Genomic DNA, 24760 nt, shown 5'->3' with positions numbered 1-24760 from the left:
CCGCCTCTAGCCCCTGGCGGGCGGCGGCGGGCGGCGGGGGCGCGGCGGGGCCGCGGGGCCGCTCATGCCCCCGGCTCCTGGGCTCCACGGCCGCCCCGGCTCGTGTCCCCAGCCCGCCGCGCCCGGCCGGGAGCCGCTGGCGCCGCCACGGAGGCCGGAGGCCACGGCCCTGCGCTCGGGCGCGCGGACTGCCCGGCGGGCGGGCGGCGGGCTGGTGCCGGCTCCTCCGCTCCCGCGCGGACACCGCCGCCGCCGCCCGGCTTTTCTCAATGGAACCTGCGGGCAGCGAGCAGCGAACCCGCCGCCACCGTGAGGGCGCTGCGGGAGGGCGGGCCGGTCCGGGGCGGGGCCTGCGCGTCGCCGGCCGCGGGCCTCTCGCCCCGCCCCGCCCCCAGCTCCTCAGCCCCGCCCCTCCCGGCCGTTCTTCCCCGCGCTGACCCCGCCCCCTCCTGGCCCGTCTTTCCCCACGCTGGCCCCGCCCCAGTCGCCGTGGTCCCGCCCCTCCTGGCCGGTCCTTCTGTGTGTGGGCCCCGCCCCGAGGTAGATCTCTAGCCTTTCCACTCCCCTTAGGTCTCTAAGACTAGAGACCACGCTGGGACTTGGCCACCTGTTCCGTCCCTGGGCGCCAGCTCCGCCCCCAAACCGGACCCGACGTGACGGTCTCTAGAGCTGGGCCTCGCCCCGCCCCCTCCGCTGGATAACCCGGTCCCACGGCCTTGGTCCCGCCCCGGGTCTTGGGCTCAGAGGCCCAGTCCACCTGCGCAGTGGGGACCGCTAGCGCGGGTCCGGAAGCCCGAGGCCTGTACGCCCACGTTTGTCCTAGGCCGTAATGGGGTGTGGAGGGGCCTGGCCCAGGAGGGGTTCCATCCGAGACTGCTGTGGAAGCGGCCCCCGGCAGCAGTGACTCCCTTGTCTTCGCCTTAAAGGGAGCAGGAACCTGGGCTCTTCCCCCGTGGGTTTGGACCTGGCCAGAAAGCACAGCGGGGTCCGGAGGCCAGCAGCCCCTGACGCTGCCCTTGGGCCTCTTTCCTCAGGCCCTCTTGCCCCTGCCGGCTCCTGGCTGGAGGCCCTCCAAGGAGGTTCTCAGTAGCACCTCCCAGATCAGGAACGGCAGGTTCGCAGATAAAGAACCCATCCTCTTGTTATTTGGGATATGTCCCTGAGGTCCCAGAGGTGACCCCATTTTCCAGTGAAGTTATTGAATCTCAGGGATGCACTCAAAGTGGACAGATTTGAGGGTTAGCCCACTCCCAGGAGCGGCATTCTATCCTTTTGTTATTCTTGGGCTGCATTTGGACCAGGAGTTGGGGTACAGGGTCTATCAGGAAGGCTTTTCCAGAGAAGACCCGCTGACCTCCCCCTCCCCCCACAGGCAGTTAGTCAATGGGACAGCTGTCACCAGCATTGTCATGGGTACAGGCTTGCCTAGCCTGGGCGCTCCAAGTGGGAGCCCCCATCTTATTCCCACTTCTGTTACCAAGGCCCCTATTCTGCAAGAGGAGGGTATCTCCTGCCCCAGCCACCACCCCGAGGGAACTATGGAGGAGAGTGGCCAGTGGACAGGGGGCTGGGGTCCATTCCCTTGGACAGAAACACACTGAGGTCAGGAGTCCAGAAATCTGCGGGCAGACGCTCAGCTTGCCTCTTGTTGCTCTCTGTGCGGGGCGGTGGGGACTGCCCTCCTGTGGCTGGGGAGAGGGAAATATGTCCCACTGGTTCACTCAGCCCAGGGTCCCCAAATACTTGCCAGCTAGGCAGAGCACTCCATGTCCCCACCTCCTCCCCAAGGGCAGCTGCTTCACAGGAAAGGCCCTGGGAGCTGGGGGGTGATAGAGGAGGCTGCTTAGGCCAGCCCTGTTCTGGGTTGAGGCTGGTGCACAGCCAGAGGCTTGAGTTGGATCCTGTGCAGTAGCTGGAGAGCTGTGTTGAGGTGGATTCTGAGGCTCAGCGGGAAGCTCAGCGCCAAGGCGTGGGGTTAGTGGTGACTGTCTAGGCTGTGGGTGACAGTGACTGTATACCTTTGGCTCCTTCTTTGCCTGCCTGATGTAACTTGTCAATCCCACATATGGATGAAACCTACAGCCCTGGGAGGAGGGACACGTGCTGGGTCAGACACAGAGCCTGCAGCCCGTGCAGTATGAGAGCGGGCCCTGGGGCCGGCGGTCCTCGCCACGTCCCGCCACTGAAGCCCCACTGGGCTGCTCTGACCTTCACCCTCCCCTGCCTGGGGAGGGAGCAGCCCCCGCCCAGGTGGGACAGGAGGAGCAGGTGTGGGGTGCTGAGGGTGGCCAGGGGAGCCCCCCAGCCACTGCCATCCACAGACTCCCACTGGGAGCCATTTCCACTTGGCCCTGCATGTCCCTGTCAAGGTCATCAGTGGAGGACAGGATCACATTCCCCAGAGCCAGGTGTCCTTGACACCTACCAGAGCAGGGGACTCTGCTCCCAGCAGTCTGCCCAGCCTGGTCCCGTAGCTCCCTGCTCACCAGAGGGCTCCCAGATGGGAGGGTGCCTGTCCTGGAAAGGCTGCCAGGGGGCCATCGGCCAAGGGTGTCCACCTGAGAGGTGGCGTCCCTGTGAATGTCTCCAGCATGCCGCTCCCAGAATCCGGTGCAGCTGTTCAGTGGTCATGCCCGTCAGAAGGGGCAGGGTGGGCCTGGGGTGTGGGAAGTGCAGCCCTGGCAGTGCCCAGAGACCTCCTCTGGAACAGAGCCTCAAGAGGAGGTGTCAGTTAGCACAGGGGCAGGCGGCGGAGTGCAGGCCTCAGAGTGCTCCGTCTGGGTGTCTGAGGGCCCGGTTCTGGACCGTGCAGGGGAGGGTCTCCTCCGCCTCACCCTCCTCACAGTGGGGGCAAGGGAAGAGGGCTCGGATGGCCTGAGTGGCCTCCCCTCCCCCCCCCCAGGACCTGCATCAGCACAAGGGCTACCCTCCAGGACAGGTGCATTGTCAGTGGCTGGCCCAATGTCCCCATGCTGTCACATCCCGTGTGACCGATGCACAGCTCTCTGGGGCAGGGTGCACCTGCCCGCATGTTACAGATGCAGAAAGGGGTCTTGTTCCTCTCCAGGAGCCCTGCAGCTTGGAAGTGGGAGAGCTGGGAGGTGGCCCCGGGAAGCCTCGATGCGCCCCTCCTTTTCCTTTGTACTGGGGATGGAGTCCAGAGGTGCCCTTACTACTGAGCCACATCCCTTTTTATTTATTTTGAGATAGGGCCTCTCTAAGTTGCTGAGGCCAGTCTTGAACCTGCCATCCTCCTGCCTCAGCCTCTGATTGGCTGGGATCAGATATGGCCTCCCTATCTGGTTCTTGAGAGTCCCTCTTCTTAACTCTGGTCTGGAGGTCAGAGAACTGCCTTAGATTCTGCTCTGCTGCCTTGAGGTGACCCTGGGCAGGTTCTTGACCTCTTGGTCCCGTTTCCTCATTGAAACATGGTGGGCTGCACTGTCGGGGCTCCAGTAGCCCAAGCACCCAAGGCTCCGGGCTTGTGCCTGCTTCTGCCCTCTGTCAGGCTGCCCCTCTGACGCTCGCTTCTAGCCGGCCTGCCCCAGGAGCGCTCTGGGTGGGCAGTAGCTGTGGGTGAGTGGGCCAAGAGTGGCCCCTCCCAGGTGCCACGCCCTGCACAGGCTGTTGGGCTGCCATCAAGGGACTCACAGAATGTTCTAGAAACTTAGACTGGACCTTAAAGAATGAAGAGGATGCTCAGGAAAGAGTGCTGGGACAGGAGCAGGTGCAGAAGCTGAGCCTGTGGCCAAGAAAGGCCTGAGGTCAGAGGTCAGGGCTCCTGGACACTGGACAGCACATAGGTGCCTCTGTCCACCCACTGCAAACCCACCCCAGGGTCAGCCCATGCCTAGTGTCTGTGACTGCACCTCAGGGGCTCTGAGATGCTGCACCATCACCCCAAACACTGTCCCTACCGTAGGCCAAGGCAGGGGTGGGCTGCACTGTCGGGGCTCCAGTAGCCCAAGCACCCGTGGCTCTGGGCTTGTGCCTTGCCTGCTTCTGCCCTCTGCCCCTCAGAGCACCCCTCTTGGGCACCACTGTGGTAATCTCACACATGCCTGCCCTCCCGAGGGCCTTGAGTCCCGTGGCCACGGGGCTTTGCACGAGCTGTGTGGGCCGCTGGGTGCATCTGTCCCTCCTGTTGCCTGTGCAGCCTGCTCCCCTGAGAGTCTCGCAGCACCATCAGACAGGACTGGGCCCCTGTCCCAGCTTGCAGCCTTCTGGTGGCATCTCATGGCAACAGAGAGAGGAGCCCTTCCTCCTGAACGCCCTGCCCTGAGCACTGATGCCGGGTAACTGGCCTCTGCCCACAGCAGCTCTCTGAGGAGCTGGGATTGCCCTTTGCCAGGCAGGTGAGCTGGGGCCAGGAGGTCAGCCACTCGCCTGAAGCCACCCAGCAGGCCTGCCAGCTCTGGACCCACCCAGGAATGGCACACACTGCCCAGAATGGATGCTGGAGGCTGCTCTGGGGGACGGCGCCTAGACCTTGTGTCCCCTCTGCCAGTCTCCCTGGGCACTGGAGTCACGGGCAGCTGTGCCAGGGGCCGTCCTGACACTCGTCAGCGCTGGCTCTGTGACGGGTTTAATTAACTTCCTGTTTCAATAGGGGATAATGAGTTCTAGCACCATGTGACTCCATAAGGAGGTCAAGGCAGTGAGGATGTCAGAGTGAATTAAGTTTGGAATTGGAGGCCGCAGCAGGAGGGCGGGGGACCTCTGTGCCACGCTGCCCCAGCACCCCCTGGGTGGTGGGTGGCTGCAGCCGACGGCCCTGTGCTGTTAGCTGGGCGGGCGCTGGCTCTGCTCCACAGCTGGGGACCTCCAGGCACGTCCAGGTGCCTGAGGACTGCAGATAGCCGGGGTCCTGCTGTGCAGGCCTCCTTCTGGCCCCAGTGGTCTCCTCTCTGTGGAGCCTGGTGCTGGGGCCATGGCCAGGACTCCCGGGCTCTTGTCTGGAGTCCATCCCCAGGTGTCTGCCGAGGTTCACCCTTCCTCGCAGCTGCCCGTTCACGGGGGGCAAGGTGGTGCCGGCCAGGCAGGAAGTGCTGTCTGGACGTTCCTTGTCTGAGAGGCCTGGCCACGCCACGGACAGGCTCTGCGCCTGCCCTCCTCCTCTGTCCCTCTATCCTTCCCTCCCATCCAGAAACAGCTGCGGAGCCTCCATCTAGGCCCTGGAGCCCACAGTGGCCCCACATGCCCTGTGGCTGCGGAGTAGGGTCTGGCAGGAGGCGAACAATGGAGGTAGTGGGCAGGCTGCGGCATGGGGCCAGGGCCAAGCCTGTGGTGTGGAGCCGTTGGCCTGCTTTGGCCAGTGGGATGTCTGCAAGGTGAGCAGAGGCCCATTAAGTGGGCACTGACTTGCTGGAGTCTGCGTGCCGCGAGGAGGCCTGTCCAGCTGTTGGTCACCCCTGCGGGCCCGCCCCGACACAGCACCTGCCTGAGTGAGCCAGGTGAGGCCCAGGCCCTGCCCAGCCAGCTCCCAGAAGCACGGCACATCCTAAGTCCTTCTTTTTGGCCACCGGCTCCTGGGCTGGTGGTCACACACTAGTTGGAAGCTGAGACAGAACCAGTACATGGAGCACGGGGCCCTACTTGCTCCGGGACTGGGCGGCCGCAGGGGCTGGAATGGCTGCCCGCGGTGTCCATCAGCCAAGCTCTCAGCTCGGGGTGGTGGGTGGCCACGGTACTGAGCACTCAGGCACGTGGCCAGCTCAGCTGTGGGCGGGCGGGGTGCTGAGGTGCCGCAGTAGCCGAGTGGCTTACGTTCGGTGCAGAGAGAGGACCCTGCCGGAAGGTGCCCTGTCCTCAAGCAGAGCCAGAGGAAGAGGCAGGAGAAGTGACGATCTCTCCAGCCAGGACAGAGCTCAGGGCAGCTGACTCCAAGGGCAGTGGGCAGGATCCTGAAGGCCGCAGGGCTGGGGCCCAGCAGCTGGCCAGTACAGAGGGCAGACAGTTGTCCATGGGAGAGGACACCTTGTCTGGACCAGGACCCTAGGGCGAAGGTAGACATGCAGAGTCACCCTCAGGAGGCCGGACTGGGCTGGAACCAGGAGTCCAGTGTGACCTGGCTGGACTGGGTACTGCCCGGGGCGAGAGACTACTCACCATCCCTCCCCTATTTGGGGGTGTCGAGGGCCTCTAGCCTCGCCCTGTGTCTCACAAGAGAAGGTGCCCCCAGCAATGGCGTGGGCCTCACCCACTCCTGGCCTGGTGAGGACAGCAGACCCCAGGCTGGCCCCTGATGGAGATCCCGGGGTGGCCTCAGGTCATGTGGGGGGGGATGTTTTCCATGTGGTCAGAGAGCAGCTGTGATGGCTATACCTGGTGCCCTGACCCTCGGCTGGCCCTCGCACCGAGAGGTGAGGCCTGGAAGCTTGGTTTGTTGAACTTGCGGTTCTCCTGGCTCAGCCTCCTGGGTCGTTGGAATCACAGGTGTGACCACTGTGCCCAGCCCAGCCTCTTCTTGAGTCTGGGCTCCAGGCTGCCAGTCCAGCAGGATGTGGCTGCCCAGCTTCCACTTCCTGCTTCCGGGACTCGGCCACTGCTGTGAGGGAGCCACGGGCCGGATGTGTGTGAGCCCTCGCAGGACTCCAGCGCGGGCTGCCCGCGCGGGCCTCCCAGACACGGTCGGAGCGCAGGGAGCCAGGGCTGCTCTGAGCGTCGGGGGCGGGTTTGCTTTGCAGCCAGCAGGACGATGGAGGGCTGGAGGTGCGGGTGGAGGACAGAGCCCCGCCATGACAGACCTGGGGTGGTGGCAGCCCCGCGTGGCTCTCAGAGGCCTAGTGGGGTGGTCTGCTCTCTCTGCCAGCGGGGTCTGCCGGCCTTGGGTGCGAGCGAGGCTACCCGTACCTCTCCTTCCACCTCATGCCGGTCAGTCCAGGAGGCCCCTGCGGTCCCCGTTTCCGGCCCCGGTTTGCCCATTATGATCAGCTTTGCCCGGGGTCCTGTTCCAGACAAGGGCGCCTCACAGGGCAGGAGACCGTCGCAGGCATGAAGCCAACGGGGTCCTGGGAATCACAGTGCACCTGGACCTGAGCCCTCACGGGGAGATGCTGAGGGTCAGGGCTGGGAACGTTTTGCAGGGGGTCGTACCCATTCAGTAAGTGGGGAAACTGAGGCCCAGAAGGGACACTGGTTGGCTGGAGGTCTCCTGCCCCTGCCTGAGGCCCGCCACCTTTGGTGCCTCATCCCACAGTCAGGGTGCGCCTGTCTTCCTCCCTGGGCTCCAAACAGTGCTGGGGTCTCAGGCGGCTGGGCTAAGTGCTGCCTTGCACCCTGGGCAGACCCTGGGCTGGGGGATGGCGCTGCTGCCCCGTCCTGCCCAGGGGCCCCAGAGGAGGCAGAAGGCAGTAGCCTTGAGCTTCTGTTCAAAGGGCCACTGGTGGTCAGTGAGACCTGTGCTGTGGGAAAGGGGTGGGCCTCCGGCTCGCGGGCCTGGGGCCAGGTCAGGTCCCCCCAGGACAAGGGTGCCTCTCTGTGACGGTGCTGGCCAGTCCCTGCAGCTCGGCTTCTAGAAGCTGCTGTGTGCTGCTGCTGGGTCTCATGGCCTGCGTGCCACGTGGGGACAGGTGGTGTGGTCTGGAGGGGGCTCCCCGTGGCCACCGCACCTGGCAAGTCCCATCGCCCTGTGGGACACTTCAAGGAACCCGACCTGGTCCCCCGAGTTGTGAGCACAGCCCTTCCCTGGTGGCATCTGCTTCCCTGAGCTGCTCAGGCAGCTCTCTGCACACACCCCGCCCCCCCCCCCCCCCCCCCGCTCTTGAAGGCGGGGTTCCGGAAGGTGCCTGCGGCCCCCCCACCCAGAAGGCTGCCCGCAGTGATGGGTTCTCTGGGGAACCAGCGGCTCCCAGGAACCTGTGCCTCAGGCCGGGAGAGGCTGTGCCAGCCAGAGGGTTGCCTGCGGCCCACAGCCCAGCCGCTCTGCTCGGGCTCTGCCGTCCTGTCCTGGGGGTGAACCCAGGGGCGCTGCCGCTGCCCACCTCCCTGGGCAGGTTTGGGCCAGACCTTGGGGCCTCCGAGTGGACCCATCTGGTGACCTCTGTAGACACATGCCCTTGCCTGCCTGCCCTGCAGCTCCCATGGTGGGAAGCTGTCCTGGGGACAGGGTCTCTGGGCTGGAGGCTTTGTGTGCAAGCAATCCTGACTGCCCACAGGGCCAGGGCTTTGCACTGCCCACTGCAGTGCCTCAACCCCAGCCCCCGAGCGCCAGTCCTGGGCTCCCAGCTCAGCTCAGTCCTTAGGGAGCCCGCCCAGACCTCCACACTGGACACACCTGAACCACTCACTCCAGGGGTCTGTGTGGCTGGTGGGTGGACACCTGTGTTTGTCCTGGGGCTCAGTGGGTATGTGCCTGGGGACTCCCGTCCATGGGGCTTGCTCCATGTTGGTGAGCGTGTGCAGCTCACCTGTGCCGGACAGTGCTGTCGGGGGCCACGTGTCAGTGTCTGAGTGCAGAGCTCCCCGGCCTGCTCAGGTGTGGCTGGTCTGTGGTGGACTGAGCAGGTGTGATGGAGAGGCCGGCTCCCTGGCCAGATGGATGCTGCCACCTAGTGGCCAGGCTAGGGCGGTCCCCGCGGAGGGTCCTGGCTGCAGAGTGGGCTGGGGGCCCCAGGGGGTGTACATGTGGATGGAGGCAGGGCTGGCTCATGCCGGTCCCTAAGCAGGGCCTAGATGGTTGGGGAAGGATCCTTGAGTCAGCCCCTCAGGGCGTGTGAAAGGCCAGAGTGCCCACCTGCCCAGGACACCTGAGCACAGCTTCCTCCTGGGACCCGGTGACATGCACGTGCTGGCCAGGGATCTGAACGGGGCAGGACAGGACTGCTGACCGGGCCACCCTGGTCTCCACCCCCTTTCTGAGACACAGCTCGGATGGCTTACTCCCCTGACCTGCTCCCACCCCGAATGCTGATGCAGGCCCCTGCGGTTGAGGCCCTCTCTTCCTCCCCCTGTTCCGCCTCTCCAACCTCCGGGCTGAGGCCCTGCTGTGTAGCCCAAGACCCCCTGGAGACCAAGCCCCCTGCGCATCCCCCCAGTGTACTCCATGCCCCAGAACCTGTCCGGGGTCCCCGGGCAGGGCTTGGTCAGGCTCCCTTGACATGTACCTGGGACAGGGGAGGTGACCACAACTGCACTCACAGAGCCCTTCTCTGGCAGGTCACTCTGTAGAGTGGGCCACCTGCAAAGGCTGGCCGAGGTCACAGGCCATGAGCAGAGGGGGACCAGTGGCTGGCTGGGGTAGAAGGTTGGTGGGGACCTGGAGGGGCAGTACTGGTGGGGGGCTGTGTGGGCAAGGGCCAGGCGGGGCCACTCCATTAGACCTGTAGGCCTGTGGGGCAGATCTGCCATCAGAGGAAGAGGCCACCCTGGGCTTGGACGCTGTGCTGAGACCCCATTATGTCCTGTGGAACTGTGGGGCTGATCTCCCCCAGCACATATGGCTGGGGCCTCCAGAGCAGCTCCCTCCTTTGCCCAGGATGAGACTGCCCTTGGGGGTCAGCCTCACCTGGTAGAGGCTTGTACCTGGATTTGGGGCCTTTAAGGATACAGCAGACCCCAGGGGTTGCAGCCAGGGTCGGGGGTCTGTGGGTGCCGCCCCTCCTGCTGCCCAGCACTCCCTAAGTGGGGCCCTGCGAGGTGCTCCCCAGTCCTCCCCTCAGCTCCCAGGGCCCCTCCCGAGAGCCAGGGACTATGGAAGCAGCAGAGGGACTCCACTCCAGCCGCACTGTCAGTGGCCGGAGGACTGGCAGGCCTGGGAGGCAGGACAGCCAGGCGGCCTCAGGGACCCAGCCTGGCAGCTGTCTTCCGGGCCTTGCAGGCACCAGCTCTGCCAGGTGACGTCTATTGAGACCCCGACAGCCTGGGCCTTGGCATCCCCCGTAAATGGACGTGCTCAGCATGTCCAGCCCACCCCACTGTGCCCTCAGGTCCTGCCTGTGCCTCACAGCCCGGGCACAGCCTGGCACATGGTGGCCCCAAGGAGTGCCCTGGAGGCGGATGTTTCCTGGCCCTCGCTCTGGGGCGCGGCGCGGGCGGGGGAGAAGGAGACGCCATTCAGCCGGGGTTTTCTGCGAAAATAGTGGGAATATATTTGAGAAGATGAGTTAGCTGTGATTTTTACAGTAGGGCTTCAGAGTCTCCGTCTTCGTCCACACGAGATGCTCTCTGAGGCCCACAGTACCTTCTAGAGAGGCTGATTTGGTCTCTTTTGAGATGTCAAAATAAAGCCTTTGACACACATGGCACCAAGCTAAGAGCCACAGGACAGACAGCCTCCAGCCTGAGCCCCAGGGGGAGGAGCCTCCCACGCCTGCCCCTCGAGGCACCTGCTCTCCCAGGACCGCACCTGTGGGGGCAGTCAGTGCTCGGCGCTCTCGTTCCACGAGGCCTGAAGGTGTCCCTCGCTGCGGGGACTTCAGGCTGGAGCCTGGCTGGAGGCCAGTGAGACTCAGCCGGGCGTCCTTAGCCTCCCTGACCCGGAGTCCCTCCCAACCCCCTGGTCCAGATTAAGTCAAGGCAGCTGTATTCACATTACAACACGAAAGTAGCACCAGAAACCTCAGCGCAGAGTCCCCGGGACAGAGCGGAGGGTCTGCGTGGGCGGGCCTCGCCTGCTGGAGCCCGGGGCACGGCCTTCTGCAGGAACCCGTGGGAGCCTGGTCGGCCCCCAGGAGCCAGGTGCAGCGGGAGCCTCCACAGTGTGGCCACAGGGAGGAGGCCTGTTGTGCTGTTGGGGACCAGGTGGCTCAGAAATGGCCCATGTGGAATGCCCTGCCCCAGGGATTCCAGCAGCGGCAGCAGCAGCAAGATTCAGAGGGGCGCCGGCCCCTGGGTGACGGGGTCCCTGTGCGACTCTCCCAGCGCATTCCACGGCCGGTGGCGCCTTGCCGAGAGGGCACACAGGGCTGGGGAGGGCACGGTCTACTTGCTCTTCAAGTACTGGGTACCAAGGAGGCGGCAGTGTGGTCTCAAAGGGACTGCAGCTGCCATCCCTCTCCCCTGTGCTCCGGCGAGAGAGGGGCTGCTGTGCCCGGCAGCCTGCGCGGAGCACTGCCCAGCTCCTGCAGGCTGGGGCAGGCAGGTGCCCCGACTTCCAGCTACACTGAAGGAGAGTGGCGCAGAACCCGCGTGCCAGGCGCCCCACAGCCGCCAGAGCTCCGGTTACTCCGAAGTGAACTTCTTTAAAGGGATCTTGAAGCTGGTCAGTCTCTGGCCAAAGAGCTGGTTGAGGAGGTTACTCTGGGACTCCGCAGTGCGGTGGTCTCGGGCTCTGGTGGCCTCGGCACTGTGGACGGCTCTACCCCTCTTGGGGGCCCTGAGCGGGAGTCTGGCTTGGGGACTGTGCTTGCTCAGCGCCTCCCCCCTGTGGGCATGGCTGTGTGCCTCCCGCTGCTCTGAGGGTGGTGGCCTCATCTTACCGTTCTGGCTACTGGGTCTGGGCTTGGTGGGGAGCACGCGGCTGGGAGCAGGCTGTTTTCGGGGGGTCCGGAGGGGCTTGTCGGGGGCCACGCCTTCACGCTTGGCCAGCTCCAGGGCCTGGCTCTTCCTCCTCTTCTCCCTGCCCTCGCCCGTCTCCCTGGGGCTGGGGGAACCGCGGGGCCCCTGGTCTCCAGCCTCTCTGGGGCCCTTGGTGCAGCCCCTGGCCTGGGTTCGAGATGGGGACTTAGCTGAGGTGGGGTTTGGGCTGGGGTGTAGGGGCCTGGCTGGGGTGCTGGCTGTCTCGCTTTGGAGCCGCCCACTGGCTGGTTGGGGCTGGCTGCCGCCTCCTGTCTTGGTGCCGGGCCATGGGCACCTGTTGCCCTGGGCGCTGGCTCTTGGCTTGGCTTTGGGGGAGGTGGGCTTCACCCTATCCTCAGTGCTATGGGCCTGCTCTCGGGGTGCCGGGCTCCCTATCCCCACGGGCTTCCTGGGTTGCACCAGGGGCTTGGGTGCATGGCTGGGAGTGGACGCTGCTGCTCCTTGCTTTGGTGGCTTGGTGGCACCACCCTTGTGGGAAGGACCCCTTGTACCCCTCTCGGGTGCCACATGGGGTGTGGACACCTGCTTCTTTTTTTGGAGCGGGAAGGGGTCTCCTGGGGAGCCATCAGACGCACATTTGCTGCGGGCGCCCGGGCTCCTGTGTCCCCCTGAGAACAGGGGAGGAGGCCCCTTTTCCTCCCGGGGAGGCTGCTGCTCGCCTGGCCCAGCCTTGTCTTCAGGCCTCTCTAGGGTCGGGTCCGGTCCCTGGTCACAGCTGCCACCAGCCAAGGCCGTGGGGAGAGGTGACAGAGCCGGGGGTGGGAGCTCCTGACTGTGTGGTGGCCGCTGGTCTTCCCTGGCCGCGGGGCTGGATGGGTTGGGCCAGCTCTTGGTGGTGCTGGGAGCCGACTCTGGGCAGAGCTGGGGCAGGGCAGGAGGGCTCAGGGTAGGGCTGCCTAGGGACAAAGGCCCGGCCAGAGGCCCGGCCACAGCCACACCCAGCCCTGGGGGGCTGCTGGGCACAACCACCTTTCGCCTTTTGCTGGGCAGCACGCCCTCGAGGGCCAGGGCCTTCTGCCTGGGGGTCGCTGGCCGGTGCACACGGCGGAGCGCCAAGGGCTGCTGGCTGCCGCTCAGGTGCTTCTCCATGTGTCGGTCGAACTGCTCCTTCTTGGCAAAGGTGTAGTTGCAGGAGCTGCAGACAAAGGACCTTCTGATGACGTGCATGACGTTGGCGCAGAGCTCGCAGGCGTACAGTGGCATGTGGGGCAGCTCCCGCTCCTCCTGTAGCCCGTGCACCCCACCCAGGTGCGCCCGCAGCTCGCAGAGCTCGGGGTAGACGCCCGGGCACCGGGGGCAGAGGTAGACGCGCTGCGGGCTGTGCACGGCCAGGTGGCGCTGCAGCTTGAAGGGCTTGGGGAACCGCTTCCCGCAGTGGTGGCAGTCTCTGGAGGGGTCCCTGCAGGCCGCGTGCGTGGGGACAGCTGGCAGGAGCCAAGGGTCAGGGGCCAGGCTGGGAGACGTCTTGGCAGAGTGGGTGGCGGAGCTGCCGGTCGGAGCTGCCGGGCTGCTGCCGCTGGCCGGCCTCACCTGCCCCCTGGGGGCCTCCTCCTCAGCTTCCCGTCCCCCCTCTGCCGTCTCCCTGGGGCTCCCACTTGCTCTGTCCCCTGTGGGCCTGCTGCTGCGGGGTCTGTCCGGCTCCACGATGCTGTCCAGGAGGTGTGTGTGGGTGCTCTCGGGCGCCAAGTCGCGGGGCAGGCCCCCCCAGGGCTGCTGCGCCTGCCCCCTGCGGGCAAAGCGGGCGGCGTGCTCCCGCAGGTGCTGGTTGTACATCCAGACGTCGGCCACCTCCTTGAGGCACAGGCCACAGGCCCAGGGCCCCGCTCTGCCCTGCAGGTGCCTCTCCTGGAGGTGCTCCCGCAGCCGCTGCCGCGAGCAGAACCTGCGCTCCACGCACAAGTAGCAGGTGGGGGGCGGCGAGGGGCTGTGCGCCAGCTTGTGCACGTCCAGCTCGCCCAGGCTGCAGAGGCGCTGGAAGCACACCCTGCACTTGTAGGAGGCCCTCCTGCCCCGAGCGGGCAGCTCCCCGCCTCCAGCCGGAGCCGGCCTGGCCGCCCCCCGGGTCCTTTCGCTCCCTGGCCCCTGTGAGTCTGCTGCAGCCCTGGAATCCAAGAGGGGGCCCAGGAAGCACAGGTCTCGCGTCTCCAGCTTGGCACTGAGCATGTCCAGGTCCTTGGCGGGACGCGGCAGTAGACTGGCACTCCCAGGAAGCCCGTCATCGTAGCGCTCCCTCTCCAGGTCGGGGGGCTCTGGGCTCTCGGCTCCCAGAGGAGGAGTCTCCTCGTTGGGGACCCGCAGGCCCAGGCCTCGCCATGCCGCTGGGACCATGTGCAGTTTGGGGATGGCCTCTGACTCCGCGTCTTCTGCGCAGCAGGACGGGGCCTCTTCCCCAGGGCCAGCTTCCCTGTGGGGCTCCGGGGCCCACTGGCTGAGGCCGGGGGCCCAGGGGTCGAGGCTGGGTACCTTGCTGCCCAGGAGCCCATCCAGGAGGAAGGGCTCGGGCAGCACCGCGGCCTCATCCTCCCAAGGGTCCTGCGGGGAGAGGCAGAGGGAGCCCGAGTCGCTGAGGTCTGGGGGCAGGTGGGTGGGGTGCAGCAGGTCGCCCCCCTCGCGGCGGGGCTCTGTGGGTGGCGGGCGCTTAGGCCTCTTGCACCCCTTCCCGTAGACACGGGGATTCTTCTTTTGAGTGAAGCGACCACCCAAAGGGAAGAGCTGGGAAAAGGACACTTCGTCATCAAGCGAGCTTGGAGGGTCCACGGGCCCCGGGCCCCGGGCATCAGGGACGGTGCCCTGAGGCCCCTGCACCTCAGCCCGGGCTCCTGGGCGGCTCCGAGGGCCGCTGCTGATGGTATTGCCCACTACAGAATCGGATGCCTCTGGAGGGCCTGGTGCCCGCTCCCCTGTGCGCGTGCCTGACCTGCCCCTGGCCCCTCTGCTGGTCTCTGCAGGATGGCTCCCGGTGGCCAGCTCAGGTTCTCTGATGTCTCTTGGTCCCCGGCACCGCCTTGCGGAGGCTCCCCGCCACCCTGCTCGCAGTTCCCCAGGCAACACCCCTTCTGTCTCCCCCTCCATCTTCCCCGGATGGAGCTGCTGGTCTCTGGGTGACTTTGGTGCCATCTCTGCACTCAGAACCCCCAAGCCTGTGTCTGCCTCGTCCTCTAGGACCTCAGGCCCCAGAGTGGCCGGGCGAAGCCACTGCCCCACACTGGCCTCACACGCTCCCTCCCGCGAGAGGCAACAGCTCAGAAGGGCTGCGTGGTTGGCGGCTGCCGGCACTGGGCTTGCGCTGCGCCCTCCTAGACCCGCGCCTGCGGAGGCTGGGGCAGGGCTCTCCTGCCGGGCTCTCCCAGCGCCCCGCTTTCCCACCTTCCTGTTCCATTTCCCCTCTGGCTTGGGGGAGCCCAAGGGCTCTGCAGTTCGCCTCTGGTCTTCTCTGTTCTCTGTCTGTTGGGGAGGGAGCTGGTCCACCTCCGGGGGGCCTGGCCTTCTGGGCTTTGGGGCTGAAGCCCTCACACCCTCCCCCTGCTCCACGGGGCCTGGGGGGTGTGGGAGCTGGTCGAGGGGAGAACCTGGGGTCCTGGGCTCGCCAGGGCTCCTCCTGGCTTCCTCCAGCGTCTCGGGACCCAGGGTGTCCTCAGGCACTGTGGAGCCCTGGATGGGGGATGGCCCAGAGGTGCGGCCAGGGCTTGTTACTGAGGGACTTGGTTGGTCACCCCCAGGCCCCTTGTGGCTCCTCTTCCTCGGGCCCCGGCGTGCCCCAGGGCTGGGCTGGCAGGTGGCGGGCTTGCGCGGCGGGTGCTTCCTGGCCCTGTGCCTGCTCAGACCTGGCCTGGAGCGGAAGGAGGCCGAGCAGGTCTCACAGGTCACAGGTAGCCCGGGCCCGGCTGGGGCGTGGCTCTCCTGGTGGCCTGTCTCTGTGGGCTCTGGGTTCTTTTGGAAGCCTCGGGGCCTCTGTGTGGGGTCCTTCTGGGGTGTCAGGTGGGGGACGCTGGCTTGGCTCTGCGGGGAACCAGACCTGGGGTCACAGGCTGTGCTGCTGGAAGAGGCGGCTTGGCCCTGGCAGAGCCCCGCGGGAGACGGGGGCCCCGCGGGGCCACTGGTGTCAGCTCTGGGAGCTCTTCTCAGGCCAGTGTGCCTGGCCCCAGGTGTCCCTGGGTCCCCCTGTCCCTCTCTGCCAGCCCCTGTCTCACCTCCTAGGTAGGCATGAGGCTTTGGCTCTGTGGGCCCTGGTGGGGTGGGCACAGCTGAGGGGTTCTCCCCTTCCCCGTGGCCAAGGAGGGGGGTGTTGCCTGGGGGCTCCGAGGAGGGACCCTCGGACACACTGAAGGGGCTGGTGTCAGTGGCTCCGCTCAGGTGGGGGTCTGACACCCAAAGCCCTCTGACCATCTCTGTGCCATCTTCAGTGGGAATGCTGGACGGGCCAGCAGCCTGGGCGATCACTGCTGGGGAGACGGCCCCTGCTGGGGGTGGAAGGCTGTGGTAGGCAGGAGGCCTTCCCAGTCCCTCTGTCTTGGAACCCTCTAGAGTTCTCAGTGGGTCAACTTCAAGGCCATAGTCCTTGTAGGTGGGGGTTAGGGCAGCACCGAGGTCAGGCTGGCAGCAGGGAGGGTCTTGGGGGCTTCCGGCCCTCAGGAGAGGGCAGCCAGGCAGGATCTCCTTGGGGCCACAATGGCTTGTTGTCAAAGATGGAAGAGCTGCCAGGGCCTCCCTGGCCCTTGCACCTGGGGGGGCTTGCACACCGCTGGCCCCTCCCACCTGGCCCCAGGCAGAAGGGGACGGCGGACCCTGGGCACAGGAGGTAGGTGCCGGGAGCAGCCCCGATGGCTGGCTTTGGGCCTCTGGGCCACTGGCGGGCATGGAGGGAGGGTCTTTCCCGGGCAGGTGCTCGAGGCTGCAGAGAGCTAGGGTGGCCGTGGCAATGGACGTGGCGTCATGGGTGCCCAGGTCCCCAGCGTGGGGTGCAGAGCTCTCCCTGTTGAACAGCAGCTGCGGGTCAAGGCCTGAGCTGGACACCTTCCCTGGACCTCTGTCCTCAGGTCCCTTTTGGGTGTGGGCTGCCATCAGGGCTGGTGGCGAGCGAGTCCCACTGGAGGACGAGGGGCCTGGAGTGGGCTGCGCCTGCTTCCCGAGGCCCAAGGGCGCCTGGCTTTCCTCAGGCTCAGGGGTGCCCCTGGCCGGCCTGGCCAGGGGGTTTCCAGGGTGGGCACTGAACCTGGCCAGGCTACCTGGGCCCCCTGGTTTCCTCCAGTTAACTGACCGAAGCCCGCTGGCCTCTCCACAGCCCTCCGGCTTCTCAGCTTGGCCAGGTGGGCCCAGTTGTCCGTCTGCCTGGGGCGCCAGCTGAGGTCCAGTGGCTGCAGGGTCAGCTGTTACCTGCTTGCACCCTGGGGAGCCGCTTTCCACACCGGGCCCTCCTGGGCCTGGGGGGCCCCTGTGCGGAGGACCATGGGCAGCAGCCAGCAGCACCCCCTGTGAGCCCTGGTCGCTGTCGTTGCCCCCGGCTCGTGCCTCCAGGACCTGGAGTGGCCGCAAGCAGAGGGGGGCCAGGGCCTGGGGCCTCTTGCTGGGGCTGGCCTGGGGCACCCAGCCAGGACTTGGTGTGTGGGGGTCCCGAGGCTCCCTGCCCTGAGGTGCTGGGGCAGCCCCCTTGCCCTCAAATCCAGGCCCCTCTGTCATGGGGAAGAGGAGCCCAGCCCCTTTGGGTCGTGCTGCTCCGCCCCCAGAGTGTTCCTCAGAGGTGACACGGTGACAGGCACCTGGAGGCAGATCCCCATCTGCCCGAATCGCGAGGTCGGGAGCCAGATAGACGTTAGGGTGGCCGCGAGCCCATGTAGGGGGACCTTGGCCGCACCCCCCTGCCTCAGGGGGCTCGGGGGAGCGCCTTCCACTCTGTTCACAGGGAAGCCACAGAGGGGTGTCCTCCGTCCCCTGTGTCCTGACTGTCTCATTAGGAAACAGAAGTGCCTGGTTTGGGCTGCGCCTGGCCGACTGCGTGGCCTCCAGATGCCCACTGAGGTCTCGGCCATCTCCTTCCTTCTCTGAGACTCTGGCCATGTGCTCTGCCTGGGAGCTGATGCTGCTCCCCGGGGGCCCAAGACCAGCACCAGAACCTGAACCTGGGTCTTCGTGGGTGCTGGGGGCAGGCACTACTTGCCCTGGGTGGCCGGGGCCTGGACAGGGCCACTCTCCCTGGAAGCCCCCGCGAGCCCCTTCCTCCGTGGCTGTGCCTGTCTCTACACCTTCCTGGCGGTCATTAGATTCCCCCAGGCCCATGAGGTCCAGTGCTGAGACTGTGTCCCCGGGGGTCGAGGCTGGCTCTGGGCCTGGGCCGGGCCCTCCTGGGGCGCCCTGGGTGTCCTCTGTCCTCTGCAGCTGGCTTTCCAACTCGCTGACCAGTCTTTTGATTTCCAGTTCCTCCTCGGACAGACCGCTGAGGCTGCACTCACTTCCCTTTCCAGGCGCAGGGGGCGCGGGCCCCTCGTGGGGACACTTCTTACCCAGGGTCTTTCCCCCTGAGAGGCCAGGAAACTGGCTGGGCAGCATTGGCGCCTCTTCCTCCAACAGCAAGAAGGGTGGGCAGAGAGGGTCCATCAGAGGTTTCCTTGGGGGGGTGCCGGCTGGTGCCGTGGGTGTGTGGGCATCCCCGTCTGCAGACCGGCCATGGCACAGTGGTGGATCGAATCCATCCTCGGGCAGCCCCGCAAAGAGGGATGTGGACTCCAAGGTCAGCGGTGAGGGGGCGCTCCCCGGGGGGGTGTCAGCGGCGTAAGGTGAATGTTTGAGAGGTCTCGGCTCAAGGGTATCCATGCTGTCTGGGCCGAGGTGGCCGCGGCTGGCTCCCTGTGTGTGGGCAGCCGAGGGCCTGGAGCACAGGCCTCCAGGGAGACAGCCCTCGAGGTCTCTGGGTCGGAGGAGCAATTCAGTGGATGCGCTGCTGCTGGGGTGGGGCTCCTTTCCGGCAGGGGGGCCCCCCACGGAGTCTCTGTCAGGGCCAGCAGGGTCACAACCTGCATCAGCGTTCTGAACAAGCAGGAAGTGGGGTTCAGGGTGGGCAGAGACGGGCCTCAGAAGCCCTCCTGGATGGTCAGCAGGACAGTCCTCTTTGTGGTGGGGCCCGGGGGCACCCAGCAGGTCCCCGGGGCCTGGGGCGGGAGTGCTCTGGATGGACAGCGCGCGGGCTTGGCTTCCTGGTGGCCGGGATCTGCCAGGCTGTGTTGGTTCTGGGGCTGGTGGCCTGGCACCTTCTCTCTCACAGATGGCTGGAGAAAGACCGGGCCCGTCTCTGAGTCTGGTGGCCTCGGGGGCTGATTCTTGGGCTGCTGCAGGCCCCTGGGCCTCCTGGGGGAAGTCCGAGGGCGGCTGGTCTTCCTCTGGGCCCTTGCTGTTGGCAGGAAGCTGTGGACGATGGTTGAGCGGTGCCAAGGGGCCGTCAGTGTGCTCGAGGCCATGCTCCACAGCGGGGCTCTCTGATGGGCTGCAGGGCCCCACTGGGGCTGGGGTGCCCCTATCCTTTCTGGCTTCTGGCCTCTGGCCTTTCCTGGGGCCCCGGGGTGAGTCCTCCTCCCCTTTCTCACCTCCCTGCCCCCGCCTATGGCCGGGGCAGGATCGGCCCCGGGAGCTAGCGCCCCATTGGCGGGGACACTCCTCCTCGGACTCAGAATTGCACTCCCTGAGCCTGCTGTCCTGGGCACTGGGCAGGGCCCTCTGGGTCCGAGGGGGGCCGGGCGCACCTCGCGGTGCCTGCCGCCTGGGGAGCCTGCTCCTCTGCTGCACCATCTTGTGGATGAGCTCCTTGCTCCAGGCGCCACCCCGGGCCCTCCTTTTCCGGGGGTCTTTCTTAGCGGGCAGCCGCAGGCGCCCGGAGCTCCTGGTCTCTGCAGTGAGGGAGGTGGCTCTCGGGGCCCGGCTGTCTGGATCTGTGTGGCCCCGGGCCTGAGTTCTGAGGTCCCGGGTGCGGAGCGGGGGCCGCTCAGTGCTGTGGCCCCTCTTCCTGGGCCTCAGGCAGGGTCCCTTGGGGCCACTGGCTATGTCCAGTTCTTTACGAAGCAGCTTGAACTGCTTCCCTCTCCTCTGCGGCTTGACTAGGCTGATGGCATCTGCCTCCATGGGCACCAGGCCCAGAGAGCGGGTTTTGGGCCGATTTCCGGGTGGGCAGCTTCTGTCCCCAGGGCAGGGGGCTTGGGACTCTGGTGTGTCAGCTTTGGCTGGGAGCAAGTCCTCGGCACTGTGCTCTGGGGTCACCCCTGACCCGTTGTTGGTAGGTGGCCCAGGTCCAGGTCCTCTGGGGCCAGAAGGCTCCTCGTCGGCGAAGACATCGATGAAGCTGCTGTCTATCTCGGGGTTGTCCGACTGGTACTCCAGGCCGTTGAGGGCCTCAGTGATGAGGCTGTCCAGTTTGGCCTCGTCCTCCATGTCCAGGTCTGAGGCAGGGAGTGGGAAGGGGGTGGCTAGGCTGGGCAGGTAGCTTGTCCTCAGGGGATCATCCCTGGCTATCAGGAAGGGGACAGTCTGGCCGTGGCTGAGTGGGCCTGTGTGCATGTGGGCGGGAGCCTTGGGGGTGGTGGTGGGTGCGGGGTGCCCCGGGGGCTGCTGGGAGCCGTCCCCGGCCCGGGCCGGCCTGCAGAAGTGCCTGTGGGCCAGGAAGCCTGCCAGGCTGCCGTAGTTGCGGTCACACTGCCTGCACGTCAGCAGCACGTCCAGCTGGTCCAGGCTGGCACTGCTCAGGGAGAAGTGTTGGCCGGGGTAGGGGGGCGGCTCCCGGGGGAAGCCCTGCAGCAGCCCCCTGCCGGCCCCGGGGCCCTCGGCGCCCAGCCCGTCTGTGGGGAAAGGGAAGGCCTTGGCCGGCTCCAGCTGGTAGTGGGTGGGGAGGACGTGGGGGGGCTCTGGGGACGGGAATGAGCTGCTGGTCTCCTGGGGGTGGGGGGGCGGGTGGAAGAAAGTCGAGGGCCCCAGGGGGCCGGGGGGCTGGCTGTCCTCGGAGCTGGGGTTGGTGGGGCTGTTGGAGAGGGAGGAGCAGCTGCTGCTGCCCACCGTGCTGGTGGCGGGCGAGGGCAGCGGGGACTCTCTGGGGGAGGCACCCAACACCCTAGGGGCAGGCAGGCCAGAGGCTCCTCGGGGTGATGCCTGGGCCTGGGCTCCCCCGAAAAGCAGGGGCTGGGCCCCAGGGTCACCTAGCCCGCGGTAGGGGAACAGCCCGGGGGAGCTGCCTGGCTGTCCAGGGCTGCTTCTCACCACCGCCAGGGCCTCCCCGGTCCTGGCTGTTTGGCAGGCAGCACTCAGGCCTGCCTGACTGTCCCCCTGCCACTCGGGGGTGCCCCGGGGGCATGGCAGCTGGCTCAGTATCTCCATTTGGTGGGGGCTTGGCCCAGGGGTTGGGAGCACTTGGGGCCAGGGCACAGGCGAGCTCTGCGGGAGGCACAGCCCCTGGCCTGGGCCAGAGTGGCCCTCAAGGAATGTGGCCCTGGCGGTGTCTGGGAGGCCCATGGCCCCGGTCGGGTAAGGGGCTGCTGTGGGGTCCCACCGGTGGGGCAGTCCTGTGGGCGGAGGCCCTGGGGTGGTCAGCTCACTGTCCACAGGCTCTGGGCTGGCTCCCACCCCATTGGCTCCATGTGCCTGCCCTGGAAAGGGCCGCCGGGACAGAGGGTCTGGGAGTGCCCTGGGGCTCGCCATCCCATCATGGGCTAAGGGGGCTCCGTCAGGAAGGACTTTGGTCAGGCTCTTGTGCAAATTGTCGGGGAGGGGGCTCGGGGCCAGGTGAGTAGCACCAGTTGCGGGGAGGGCACCCCCAGGGTCTCTGGGGTCATCGAGGCCACCAGGCTGGCTGGGGTAGCAGGGAAGAGTGCAGAGGGCAGGCTGGGCAGGCAGTGGGTAGGCAGCTGTGCCCACGCCGGCCTCCTGCCATGGGCCCGAGGGCTGGCGGAAGGCGAACAGCAGCCCCCGGTCAGCACACTCGCGACTGGCTGTGTCCGCGGGGAAGGGCTTGGCGCCGGCCCCGGGCGGGGTCTGGGATGGGAAGGGGAACTGGAAGGAGCCCCCGCGAGGGCCGCCAGGCCTGCTGCCTTCAGGAAGAGGCTCTGGCTCCTGGGGAGGGACCCTGAAATCAGCACCTGGGAAGTGGTGTGCAGCAGCTCGAGGCCAGGCATTGGCCCCGCTGGCCTGGAACTCGGGGTGCGGGGCTGGCCCCTGAGGGCCGGTGCCGCTGCCCTGGGGGGCCCGCAGAGGCAGGGGCCCTGGGGTGGCCTTTGGTGAGGTATAGTCGGTGGAGGTAAAGCCGGAGGGGGTCTCCTGGAAGCACCTTTGGGAGTTGTGCTCTTTGGGGGCAGGGGGGGCCTCAGCCCTCGGGAGGCTGGGCCTGGGGTGGGCTCCAGCCCCTGGGTCCCCGGGGCCTTCTGCTTCTGGGCCCCGAGGGGCCTCGCACCGTGGGCCCTCAGGGGTCTCGTCTCGGGTGAGCTTGGCCCTGGAGCTGGTGACGCTCAGACAGTAGAGCTCTGGGGGGCTGCTGTCTGCCCTGCCCACCACCCACCTGTGAGCCTGTGGGTGACTCCGCCGGGGGCCGGCCTGGGTCCTCAGGAGCAGGGCCTTGGGCTCAACCTCCTTGGCTTGCCTGGGCTGGGCTTCGGGGAGCGCCTGGGCCTGGGCCCGGCCGCCTGCCTCCCTCGGGCCGTGGGTGGTCCTGCTCCCCGGGGTGATGAGGGGCTGCGGGGGACGCCCCAGGCCACTGACGGCAAGGCAGGGCTGCAGGTCTCCCGTCATGGTTGGGGGCGGTGCTCTTCGGGGCCGCTCCCCCGGCATGGCCCCACCGTCCTGGGCGCTAGGAGGATGCAGTGGTCCGAGGGGGGCCACAGGGCGTGGGCTGGGTGGCCATCCTCACCCCCTGGGGGTCCCTGGGGCAGCCTGCTCTCATGGTCCTGAGTGAAGCCTGCAAGGAAAGGGCAGTAATGAATGGGGGCTGCTGGGGCGGGATGGCCCTGCTGTGTGGCCATCGCAGACGTCCTGCTTTAAGGGAAGGGCTGGGCAGCTCAGGGCCTGGAGAGGCCCTAGAGGGTTTCATGCCAGATGGAGCCGGGGACTCTGGGGGCTGCTGGGCGAGAGACGGGATGGGAAGGGGGAGGAAAAAAGGGGGCAAAATCGGAGGGGGAGGGAGGGACAGGGAGGGGGAGGGGCCGCCTGGGGTCTGAGGGTCTGAGAAGACCCCTGGGCTCTTCCAGCCCCCTGAGGCGGCTGCCAGGCTATGGCGGGAGGCTCAGGTGCAGGTGGGGTTGGGGCGAGCCTGGCAGTTGGGGTGGATGCTCACTCCTGCTCAGGGGCCTCTGTGGGCAGCCCAGCCTCAGGACCCCTGGTGGGGGACGTGAAGACCTCCTTGGAGGCTCACACCTGACTTTTGTGGGGGTCTGTGGAGGACCCGCCGCTACACCTCAGTCCTTGGCTGGAGATCCCTGCCTGGGGGTTGCCTAGGAAGGTCTCTAGCCCCACTCTGGGGAGTCCCCAGCCTCAAGAATGTGCAGGCTCCTTTCAGGGCCCCCAGGACCCCAGCTCAGGCCTCTGGGGAAGCCCAGCATGGCCTCCCTGCTGGGCTGGGCCATTCCTGGTCTGCGAGGCCCGGGGCCTGGCTGCATCCACTCCTGCTTCCCGAAGCACACTCCCATCTGCCCAGCAGTTCCGTCTTCATCTGGGTGCCCCACAGGACCTTGTCCGGGGGTTCCCTTCTAGGGTGACCCTGGGCTACCTGCCCCACCTCACGGATTCTCCCCCTTCCCAGCCACCAGCCAAGCCGTGCCGCCGGTTGACCAAGAGCCACTCTGATCTCATGTGTCCTCAGGACGGGACCCAGGGTTGCATGGTGGGTGCAGGGGTGAGGGCTCCTCTCTACCTCCACAGGCCATTGGCCCAGAAGAGAGGCTGATGAAGGGCAGAGGCGGTCACTGATGGAAGGCCTGCAACAGGGCAGAGGAGCCTGGACGCTTGCCCACCACCACACAGCCAGCAGGCAGAGCCGACTCTGCTCTTGGGGAGACCCAGCTGCACCCCACATGTGGGGCTCCCAGGGATGCTCAAGGGCCAGGCCCAAACCCGCACATCCAGCCAAGGACAGGCAGCCCTGCCCTGGAGTGCCCCCCCTGGGGTGTCCTGCCTTAGTTGGGGCCTGAGGGTCCCAGGTCTCTGCCTGGGTGCTATACCAGTGGCTCCCAGCAGAGGGCACCACTACACTCCACCCCAGTGCCCAGAGGGGGATGTGCTGCCCGGCGAGGTGCCCCTTCCTCCCAGGCCACCCCTAGGCCCCTGCCCATCCCATTGTGGGGGAGGGCCTCTCCCTGTCTTGTCCTCAGTGATGCCTGTTGGGTGACAGGTGGCCCGGTGGGTCTGGCCACCTTGCTGCTTCCAGACTCCCGCCCAGGGCCAGGCTGCAGGGAGCCCGCGTCTGTGGGTGACACCCTCCTCCGCTCTTGGGCCCGAGATCCTTGGGCTGGGCTGAGGAGGCTGCTGGAAGGCACTGAGTCCCACTGGCCTCGTCTCTGGCAAGGCCATCGGGGCCGGGAGGCCTGGGGTCTGGGTGCTACAGGACGCAGGGACCACTGGACAGCACTGCCACACCTGCCCCAGCCCAGAGCTGTGGTGTCAGGCCGGGGCCAGCCCCGGACGCCTGGCTCTGGGAGGTGGGCTCTCGGTCGGCTGCCCCGTCCTGTGTGGGGAGATGGAGGCCAGGTGTGGGTTCCTGCGGGACAGGGGCGACTCTGGACAGGGGCAGCTGCCAGGGTCCAGGCGGCTGGCCACTTGTACGTACCTGGGGAGCTGGGGCTCCTTGGTGTGGTCGACACACAGCCTCCTGAGGAGCGGGGCTTTCCTGGCTGCAGAGAAAGGAAAGAGGGTTAGTTGCTGCCGGGCGAGGCTCTGGCCAAGCCCTGGGAGCCCAGGAGGGCACGGCCCCCTTGTCCGCAGCCACCCAGAGGCAGGAAGCTTGCCCGGGAGACGGGGGTGGCGGGCCCCAGGAGGCCAGCAGGCAGGTCAGCCAGTGGAACCCTGCGGCCTGTCATGGCTCTGTCTTAGGCACAGACCAGTCATTCACACAACTACAAGATGGGTGTGGGCAGGCTCCGTCCCCCTCCCTGCGGACCCTCGCCCAGTCCTGCCAGGAGTCGAGGGTGCACCTGGTGTTTCCTTCCGAGGAGAAGAGGCAAAATGCCAGCCAGTGGGGTGGACGGTCCCTTCCTTTCCTGGACACATCTGCCCCACGCTGCCTGCAGCT

At 66.8% G+C, this 24760-nt stretch overlaps 1 protein-coding gene across 1 annotated transcript; it reads right to left on the bottom strand.

Annotated features, from left to right (window-relative positions):
* Positions 1-10063: 10063 nt before the first annotated feature.
* Positions 10064-24364, bottom strand: Znf469 (zinc finger protein 469). Its single transcript, XM_027933279.3, has 2 exons — positions 24299-24364; positions 10064-22435 (listed from the first exon to the last, which is right to left on the bottom strand). The coding sequence occupies exon 2, from the start codon at positions 22306-22308 to the stop codon at positions 11161-11163; it is 11148 nt and encodes a 3715-aa protein (XP_027789080.3). The 5' UTR covers positions 22309-22435; positions 24299-24364; the 3' UTR covers positions 10064-11160.
* Positions 24365-24760: the final 396 nt, after the last annotated feature.

This window comes from Marmota flaviventris, chromosome 18 (genome assembly GCF_047511675.1).
Source record: "Marmota flaviventris isolate mMarFla1 chromosome 18, mMarFla1.hap1, whole genome shotgun sequence".
Taxonomy (NCBI): Eukaryota; Metazoa; Chordata; class Mammalia; order Rodentia; family Sciuridae; genus Marmota; species Marmota flaviventris.
This window is presented reverse-complemented; position numbering and strand designations above follow the sequence as displayed.